This window comes from Lontra canadensis, unplaced genomic scaffold (assembly GCF_010015895.1).
Source record: "Lontra canadensis isolate GAN:19392208 unplaced genomic scaffold, GSC_riverotter_1.0 scaffold8, whole genome shotgun sequence".
NCBI lineage: Eukaryota > Metazoa > Chordata > Mammalia > Carnivora > Mustelidae > Lontra > Lontra canadensis.
In genome coordinates, this window is record NW_022631002.1 from 3,135,760 (window position 1) to 3,144,977 (window position 9,218).

The 9,218-nt window shown below is 56.9% G+C and overlaps 1 protein-coding gene across 2 annotated transcripts; it reads right to left on the reverse strand.

The window, feature by feature from the left end:
- Positions 1 to 1,810: 1,810 nt before the first annotated feature.
- LOC116865573 lies at positions 1,811 to 9,133 on the reverse strand. 2 transcript variants are annotated; one of them, XM_032853814.1, is made up of 5 exons: positions 9,008 to 9,133; positions 7,808 to 7,881; positions 3,527 to 3,694; positions 2,930 to 3,061; positions 1,811 to 2,065 (listed from the first exon to the last, which is right to left on the reverse strand). In XM_032853814.1, the coding sequence occupies exons 2-5, from the start codon at positions 7,878 to 7,880 to the stop codon at positions 1,929 to 1,931; spliced, it is 510 nt and encodes a 169-aa protein (XP_032709705.1). In that variant the 5' UTR covers position 7,881; positions 9,008 to 9,133; the 3' UTR covers positions 1,811 to 1,928. The 2 variants fall into 2 exon arrangements, with proteins under 2 accessions (XP_032709705.1, XP_032709706.1); XM_032853815.1 differs by lacking the exon at positions 9,008 to 9,133 and adding an exon at positions 8,386 to 8,400.
- Positions 9,134 to 9,218: the final 85 nt, after the last annotated feature.

Consider the following 9,218-nt stretch of genomic DNA (forward strand, 5'->3'; position numbering starts at 1 on the left):
CTCTGTCCTCCCCTGGGCCTTCGTCTGCAGGTTCTGGAGTCTGGAACCGTCTCCACCTGCCACCAGCACCTCTGCTCATTTTGGCCTTCTTCTAGTCCCAGCTCACATGACATCCTTAGTGTGCTCTGCCCCAACCAACCCCAACTTGTCCCCACCACCCTCCCCACCCCCTCTCCATCACCCCCGAGGAGCTACATCAAATCTTCCCATTCTGCCCACTGCTTTACTTGTCCTCAGTGTTTCTGCGAGCCCAGTAAGGGGAAGGGCTCCAAGGGTCACGTCCTCTGTTACGCCCCACAACATGGAGACGATTGGCCCATGGTGGAGAAGCCCTCCAGCCTAAGGATGGCACGTTAATCTAGCATGAAGCCGGCCCCCTCCTGTATTCCCACTACAGTGGCAGGAAGGCATGAAGACGTAGAGAACAGGACTCCATAGTCACATGTGGGGACCCGACACTGACGTACAAGCGGTAATCATCCTACCAAATTCAAGAGAGTATGGTTACCCTATGGAAAGTCCCGATCTCAGGGAGACTCTGCTTGGAGCTATTCTAGGGTAGAAGAGTTTGGGGGTCAGAGGGACCTTCGAACACCATCTCCAACATTCTCATGTTCCCTCAGGCAGAGCCCAAGTCTAGCCCCATTTAGCTCCATCATCTAACCCAGAGTAAGGGACCCTTTCTCTCGGGGTCGTCCTGAACTGCCTGGCCTGGTAGGTGCCCATCAATGGTCAGTTAAGGGTCAGAAGAGCCAGGTGATGGGTCAGCAGTGACCTTGGGCCAGGTCAGATAGCTCAGCCGCACACGAGCCCACCCTGGAAAGGGAAATGGTTACCACTTGGCAGGAGGCCTGAACTTTGTAGCCAACGCCATCCAGAGGCCCCTCTGGCCCCACACACCGGCCCTCACAGCCAGACTCCCAGGCCCTGCGGACTCCAGCATCCCCTACCCCCAAAGTGGGGAGGGCCTCCCAGGGACATCAGCAGGGCCCCGAGAAAGAGGGAGCAGGGCCCTTCTAAAGCAGAGAGACACTGCCATCAGGGGCTTTACTTAAGCCTGCCCCGAATTTTAAGTTGGTTCTTTGAAGCCTTCTTACCCCCTAAGGCCCTCTTCCTGTGACAGCTGACCTCTGGTCAAGCTCTAGAGGCCAACTTCCCCTCCCAGTTACAGCTGGGCCGCTCCCGGCCATCTCCGACACGAAGGCTGCCGGGAGAGGCCACCGCCTGCCCTCTGCGCAGCTCATCACATAGGCTGCTCGAGGGCTCCTCCTGCCGCTCCAGGCAGGGTCTCCAGGGATCAGCGAGGGACCTACCGGGCAGCGCAGGGGAGAGCAGCGGGGCCGTGGGATGTGAGCCCACCAGGAGCCTGCTGGGGCCAGAAGGACACTCCTTCCCCAGCACTGGCTTCACTGTTGCTTTCTAGACTAAAAGGCCAAAAGTGGCCAAGGAACCAAGTCCATCACTCAGACCTCAGGCCGGAGCTCAGGGCTCAGCTGACCTTCCCAGGCCTGCGGCCATCCACTTCCAACAACACTGACCACTTCAAAGAGGGGGAGGCCGGTCCCAGAAGAAAAGTAGCCACAAGGACTTCCAGGGGTCCAGCCTCCGCAACGGGATATTACGCTCCTGAAGATCTCCCCAAGAACCAAACACCTCCCATCACAGGACCTTACACTTTGTTTTTCTAGGCTATCCCCTTAAACAACTCATCCTTGCCACTCGTACCCAAAATATATTTACGTCAGGCACTCGGGAGAAACGGTTTCCGACAGGTACTGTCACGCAGGCATCAAAGAAGCGACCACACAGCTCGCGTAGACTGCTCGTTTATTAGCACTGGTGCCGCGACACGGTGGTTTCCAGGGACGCTGCTGAGCCGTGCGGAGGTGGGACTGCGCGGTGAGGCTCGGAGGGGGCTGCGGGCTCCTCTACTTCTTCCACTCGTTCTTGTCGTAATCCCACTTGGCCGAGAAGCCCTGAATCGGGCTGACCTTCATGTCGAGCATCCTCTTGGTCTGCTTGGCCACCCAGTCCTCCTCGAAGGTGTGCGGGACCGGGCCGTACACTAAAGCCCAAAACAACGTCATGAGACCACCGTGCCTTGACGAAGCGCCTCTGAGCCCACAGGTCCTGCGGGTCAGGTCCTCCCCAACACGTCACACCGCCGCCAGGCTCGCAAGTCATCTCCCACGCAACACCCACACCCACCCACACACACAGGCTCTGAATTCTGGGCATGGACAACTCGGTATTACTCCTTTGAGGATAAAAGATGAGTAATCAAGTAAGAGCCAAGAGCACCCAGACTTCTCCACCAGACGCAGCTCCTGAGGCGCCCGGGCCAGCAAAGGGCACAGACAGAGCCCCCACCGACCCGACTAGTGAGATCAAATCCACAGGCTCATGTCCACAGCAGACCAGAAGGACAGGACTCCCGCTGCAGGGAATGAGAAAAGCCCATTCTGCCTGGACACAAAGAACCGAGAGACCGCGCGGAGTGAGCAGACAAGCCCGACACGGTCAAAGCAGAAACGGAGAGACCCGGGGACCCAGGACCCCGCTTGCTGAGGTGCGCTCGTCCTGCAGCGGAAACAGCCCTTCCGTGAGCACGCGCGCCCTCTCGCCCGATCAAACCCGCGCCACGGCACCACGGTAACCGTCTGGTGAGCCCACACAGCGCCACGGAAGGTGGTGCCGGACAAGGCGGGGAGTCATTCACTCCCGAGCACAGCGTGGACGCGTCACAGCCCGCTCACACCTGCATTAACCTGAACCGGCTTCCCGAAGCCCGCAGGCCTGGCACGGCTCCCCGCACGCAGGTGCCTGCCCCGCGCACACGCACCCTCAGTCCACCCCTGCGCACCGGACCCAACCCGGGCCCCGTGCGGCTGCGACCCGAGAGGCCAGGCCTGCGCCGCTGCCCGCTCACCGAAGAACTTCTCCCAAATCAGGATGAGCGCGGTGAAGCCCACGAAGAACATGGCGGCGCCCACGACCGTCTTCCACTCGTTCGTGCTCCGGTTCATCTCCGCGAAGCTCTCGTTGAACTTCATGCGGTACACTGCGGAGACAGCACACGCACTCGCGGGAGCGAGCGCAGCCCCGCCTCCTCCGCGGGGCTCCCCCCGCCCCCAGAGCCGCCTGCACGGCACGATGGGGGAGAAAACGCCCCGAGTCTGCTTTCGGCAAAGCCGCCCACAGCGAATTCCTTCCCCGCTTTCCTGCGCACGGGATCTGCGTAACCCCGGAACTTGCGCTCCCCTGCCCCAGCCGACAGCATTTTGCTGGGCTGATGCCCCATCAGTAAGCCTCAGAGGCCCCGGTCCTGCTCGGCAAGGCGGCAGGCAGCCACGGCCACCGGACCCCCAGCTGCCCGCCCCGCCCACGGAGCCGGGGCCCCGCGGGAAACAGCACGGCGGGCCGAGCGCGAGCACGCCGCTGTGCGGGCAGCACCCCGGCGCGCAGCCCAGAAACCAGTCAAAATGCGCTCCCCGCGCTCTGCCGACACTCCCGCTTCGATACCCACATTCCACTTTCTCATCCGCGGACAGGCTGCTCCAGGGAGCCTTCTCCTTCTCTTTCAAGGCCTTCTGGCCGGCAGAGAGGTTCCGCACGTGGGCCACGTCGGGCAGCGGGTAGTCGCGCCGGTCGACGTAACCCGGCAGGGCGTAGTCCTCACTCTTCACCACGCCTCCTACCAAACGCAGCGGACGGACGTGTGACCGTTCACAGCTTCAGAGTTACAAAGCAACGCGCACGCGCCCTGAAGACCTCGTCACCCCGGCGACCTGCGGCCGTGTTTCAAGCGGCTCAGGGACAGTCGCGTGAAGGAGGGAGTGAGCAGGGCCGTCCCGCGTGGCCCAGATGGCAGAACGGGGGGGAACAGCAGCCCTTCGTACAGCCGACACGCACCTGCTGGGGCAGCTGTCCACGGGGGAAGCACAGCCCACGGCTGATGGGGCCACACAGAGGGCACCCAAGGGCTCCCAGGACACCCTATTGGACTCGAGGAAGGCCCTTCTTTTTCTTTTTCCTTTTTTTTTTTTTTTTTTTTTTTTTTTTTAAAGATTTATTTGCGATCACAAGCAGGCAGAGAGGCAGGCAGAGAGGGGGAAGCAGGCTCCCCGCCGAACAGAAAGTCCAACTCGGGGCTCAATCACAGGACCCTGAGATCATGACCTGAGCCAAAGGCAGAGGCTTAACCCACTGAACCACGCAGGTGCCCCGAGGAAGGCCCTTCTCCTGGGACATTCAAACAAAGGAGGAAGCACAAAACCAACAGAAAACCCATAAAAGAAACAAGTGTTCAAAGGTCAGAAACCGAAACATGTAACAAAACATGCGACCCGTGTCCACTAGAGGCTGCAGGCAAAGGGCTCCACAGGGCATCAGGGAGCCACTCACTCCCGGGTTCGGGTTTACTGGGCACCTACCACATGCCGAGCGCACTCTGGACGTCTGAGACCAGGGAACGAAGATGGCTGGTGCACACGCGCCAGAAGCGGGACACCACAGAGACAGACACAGTCATCAGGGGTTATGGAGCGAGGGCTCAGGAAAAAGGCAAGACGCAGCAGAGGAGGGGAATCGGGGGCGGGTGCGCATACAGTGGCAAACAAGACCCGACACTCAGGAGAGGGAGACCCCTGTGCTCGACGTGGACGGTCGTGTACTCAGTGAGTCACAATACGGGTTTGCTCTTTTTCTAAGACTGTACACCATGTGTGCTTCCCTGCACATACACGTGAGTGTACATACAAAACTCCTGGCAGGACAAACCCCACTTGGTTGTCAGTGAGGAGAGGACAAAATGGGGATTTCTGATCACAGAGAGAAACCGCAGTGCTTTTAGACAAGCATGTATCTGGGTAGTACTCCAGGAAAGAGGAAAACAGTTCAGAAAGCAGGAAAGAAAGGATAACTTTACTTTTATTTAGAGGTTTCCCTAAATAAAGCTGCTGAAATCTGCTTTTTCAGTTCTATCCTACATCTGCCAAGAAAACGCTGTGATCCAAACTGGCCTGGACGTATGAAGTCCTGCGGAAACACTCATTTCCATCAGCTCGTACCAATGACTAAATTCTCCCAAGTCACGTTAACAACAGTTAAAATACATCATTTCACCTCAAAGTAGAATTCCTCTGAGGCTGATCTTTGCCATGCAAACGGCCAGCATGCTTACACAAACCTGAGCCTATCCCCAAAAAATGTAAGGTGGAAATGACTAGAACTACTTTCCAACTTTAAAATTCTAAGTTCGCTGAAAACGAGTGCACTAAAGAGAACGGCTGTACCCCTGCGCTCAGCTCGCACATTAACCACCACAGACAGACGTGGACTGGGGTGATGAGAACATTCTAACCCTCACTGTGGTGGTCAGGACGCACCTCGGGGACTGAAATGAGAACCACTCGAGGGCACACTTTCAATGGGCGGATGTCTGCTGTGTGAATTACATCTCAATAAATTCTCATAACCGTGGAGCACCCTGAGCATAAAATCGCATTTTCTAGAACGAGGACGGCAATCTGCGATCTCAGGGCTGCCGGGGTTCCTCCGCATGTGGGGCTCAAGTCCCCCACACCCCACGAAGACTAGCATCCCAAGCATTCTTTGAGAGAGCGAGAGAGAGAGAGAGAAGAGAGTTCTGCATTCGAGAAAGCATCTCACCGTCTGTCCTCAGCTGCCGTTTCCACTGAGGCTCTGCTGAGGAAGCCCAGGGCATGGGAGCTGCCCCCCAAGTCAGGCGTGTCACCGCACCAGCACCCGAGTGCAGTGGTGGCCGCCAGCGGTGCGTCACCATGTTACTATCCTGTGCAGAACCGGTATGTGTCCTCAGGTATGACCCGTATGACTAACAGTTAAAAACAAAAGGACAAGACTCGTTCGAGAGACTGCGGTGTCATCTGCCTACCGCATGACACGCGACAATGAAGAGTAGGCAGGTCCTCGGCCACACAGAGCTTGCACTCCAGAAGCAGAGACAGACAAAACACATAAACCCCAGTGTGTCACTGCCTCGAACAAAGACAAAGCAGGGCGATGTAGGACAGGCAGCACCTACACAGTGGCTGGCAAGGGAAGGCTCTTCTAAAATAACCTTTGCACTGAGGCTGACGAGTAGAAAGAAGCTCCCACCCACAGCTCTGGAGCTGCGGCAGGAGCAGCAGCCCGCTGCCTGCGAGGACCATACCACGAGGGGCTGGACGCCGAGGGCTGGAGGGCTCATGTGGGTAAGCTTCTTTCAACAGTGTGACGACATGAGAAAAGCTAGCTGCAGATCATAACTGAGGCACAAGAAGCCACTCAAGGATTTCAAAAAGGAACTATTTTAGGGGCGCGTGGGTGGCTCAGTCATTAAGCATCTGCTCAGGTCATGATCCCAAGGTCCTGGGATCGAGCCCCGTATCAGGCTCTCTGCTCAGTGGGAAGACTGCTTCCTCCTCTCTCTGCCTACTTGTGATCTCTGTCTGTTGAATAAATACATAAAGTCTTTAAAAAAATAAAATAAAATAAGGAAAATCCTAAGAAACAAAATAAATAAAATTATCTGTGTCCACAGCGTTATCCTAGGCAGTTTAAGGAATAGAGGAAAATGTAAGACAACAGTATTAGCAATTCAAGGACACAATTTCAGGGAAAATTTCACACATAAAGCAGTTACTGATTACTGACCCCAAGACACATAAACCTTGCTCTCCAAATTCATTATCACTATTCAAGCCTTGTACCTGACCCCTCACTAACACATCCTTCCCCGTGAATTTGCATTTTGTCCTTTTGTTTGCTCTCCCTCTCCCTGGAATGCTGTAGCTGTGGGAATATGAACTTAAACCTATGGAGGTTAGGGGGACCTGGGGGGCTAAGTTAGTGGAGCACCTGCCTTCAGCTCAGGTCATGATTGGGATTGAGACCCACGTTGGCTCCCTGCTCAGCAAGGAGTCTGCTTCTCCCTCTGCCTCTTGGCCCATTTGTGCACACCCTCCCTCTTGCAAATAAATAAATAAAATCTTAAAAACAAAAAACAAAAACCTAGGAGATTAAAACTACTAATCCTTGAGCACAGTGAAGCTTCCCCTCAAGAAAAAACATTCCTGCACCCCAGGCCAGGCTAAATGGTTCTCCTCCAGGGCTGTCACTTAATCAAACACCGCCTTCACGTATCTGTCCCTCTCCCGACTGCAAACACCCTGTGCAATGACTCTTCTCGTGTTCTTTTTGTTCTCAATGCCCAACAACATCTGGTACAAAGATGCTCGATAAACACAAAACTAAACTTGCTACGTGCCAGGCTCCAAGCTAAGCTCTTTACAAATATTCCAGGTGAGAAAAGAGATTCCTGCACATAAGTTGCTCGTCCAAGACAGAAATGAGATTAAACTCTGCTCAGGCTAGGATGTCCAGGGTCTGTCCCTTCCACGCCCCAATAATGTAAACGGTACTGAAAAAAATTGGTTGTTTTTTTTGGGCGGGGGGAAGGAGATCATTAAAATTAAGTATGGTGGACATCTCTTGAAAGGGGTGGAACTTGAACCTGAAAAAAAGGGAAAACGAAGGGAAAGACGGGAAAGAAATAGCAACATAAACAAAGATCGAGACTAGTACTCAGTATGACTCATAAATACTCTGTAATCTGTAAGTATACCCTGTCAAAGTATTTTTACCTCCCCGTAAAGTCCCACAGCGGCAGAATCAGGATCCCAGACACCTTGGGTCACCTGTGTTTGAAACGCCAGCACGAGGGCTTACACACAGTGGGAGCAAAATGGAATGAGCTCAGCCCATTTAGAAGAAAAATTACACTTACCATGTGCTCGGACACACACAGAGGTGGAAATCGCTCGCTTGCCGATGAGGCTAAACACTCTGGTAGCCAACATTCTGAAAGATAAAAACGCGCACCTTCTCCATGAACGAGGGCAAACACGTATTAGGGATTGCAGGGCATTTCACTTTTGCTTTCTTCCCCACAGCACAGACGAACCATTCTTCCTTAATGACTGTGAACTCAGAAATAACCTAACATGAGGTTTTTCTTAGCAGTCAACCCGCTTTTACGGGGCTGCCTTACAAACCAAACGCCCTAACATACACACCCCACGGGAAGTTAGCAGAAAACCGGCGTGCTTGAAAGACATGGAAGAGTGTTTTCCTAAGACTGAAAAGGTAGGAACTCGCCAGCGCTGGGTGACCCAAATGGGGTCCACTGTCCGGCGGAAAAGAATATAAACAGCTGGAAGGGACCCGCATGCAAGGCACGCGCTGAGCGGTCGATGAAAACCCAGAACGCGCGCAGCACAGAAAGGGACATCGAGCAGGACGGCTGCAAACACGGCCTGGTCCGCTTCCAGCCCCTGCAGACAACGGATGACCTGGATGACCCACCTCTCCCCTGGGTCCTCCCAGCTTCGGGCCCTGCTCCGCTCTCCCCCTAGTTCCCCCTGCTTTAAAAAGGACTCGCTGACAACGAAAGGGGCTCCGGGCGCCTTTGGAGAGCGGCCCCTCGGAGGCAGAATACATTGAAGCGTGACGTCAGGCCCGGGCTCGCTCGCACCCTCGTCTCCCCGCCCCGGCCTGGGCCGCGTGTGGGCAGACACTGGGCGGCTGCGGGGCTGCGAGGCGGAGCGCCTCTCCCGCAGCCCCGTTAAACCCGGGCGGTGGCGCAGCCGTCGCAGGAGGGCTGCGGGCCCAGGCTGCAGTGCGGACCCCGCGCCCCGCCCTCTGTCAGCGGGCGCCCCAAGGTCAGAGCCCGAACGCCGCCCGCGGCCGTGGCGGCGCAAAAGCGGCCGGGCCAGATGCTGCGGGGCGCCACACAGGCCGCGAAGCGGCGGCCCCCGAGCCCCGAGCCCCCGCCGGGCGGCCTCAATGTCACCGGACTGCGAGGCCCAACCCCCGCTCCCGCCTGGCGCCAGGGCGCCGAGCCGCCGGCACACTCGCCCGCTGACTCCGGGCCCCTGGCGCTCCCCCACCCCGCGGCGAGGGCCACCGGCAGCCCGCCGCCGCTCACCTGCCGCTGCCACCCGCCGCGACCGCCGCGACCGCCCTCTGTGCCCCGGCTGCCAGCGACCGGAAGAGAGCGAGGGAGCGCGCGGAGCACCACGGGATCGAGGAGGACCCTGCCGCGCCGGAGGTCACCCGAACGGAAGCGGAGAGGCGCCGCGAGCGTCGTAAAAGGCCGGGCCGAGCCGCTTTACGGCGGCGCCCGGCCGAAGCGCGAG

Coding starts and splice junctions, on each gene's coding strand:
- LOC116865573 (XM_032853814.1), bottom strand. CDS start 7,880: ATGTTGGCTACCAGAGTGTTTAGCCTCATCGGCAAGCGAGCGATTTCC. Junction 3,695..7,807: donor TGTGTGTGTCCGAGCACATG/GTAAGTGTAATT, acceptor TGCGTTTGGTAG/GAGGCGTGGTGAAGAGTGAG. Junction 3,062..3,526: donor CGCGGATGAGAAAGTGGAAT/GTGGGTATCGAA, acceptor CTGTCTCCGCAG/TGTACCGCATGAAGTTCAAC.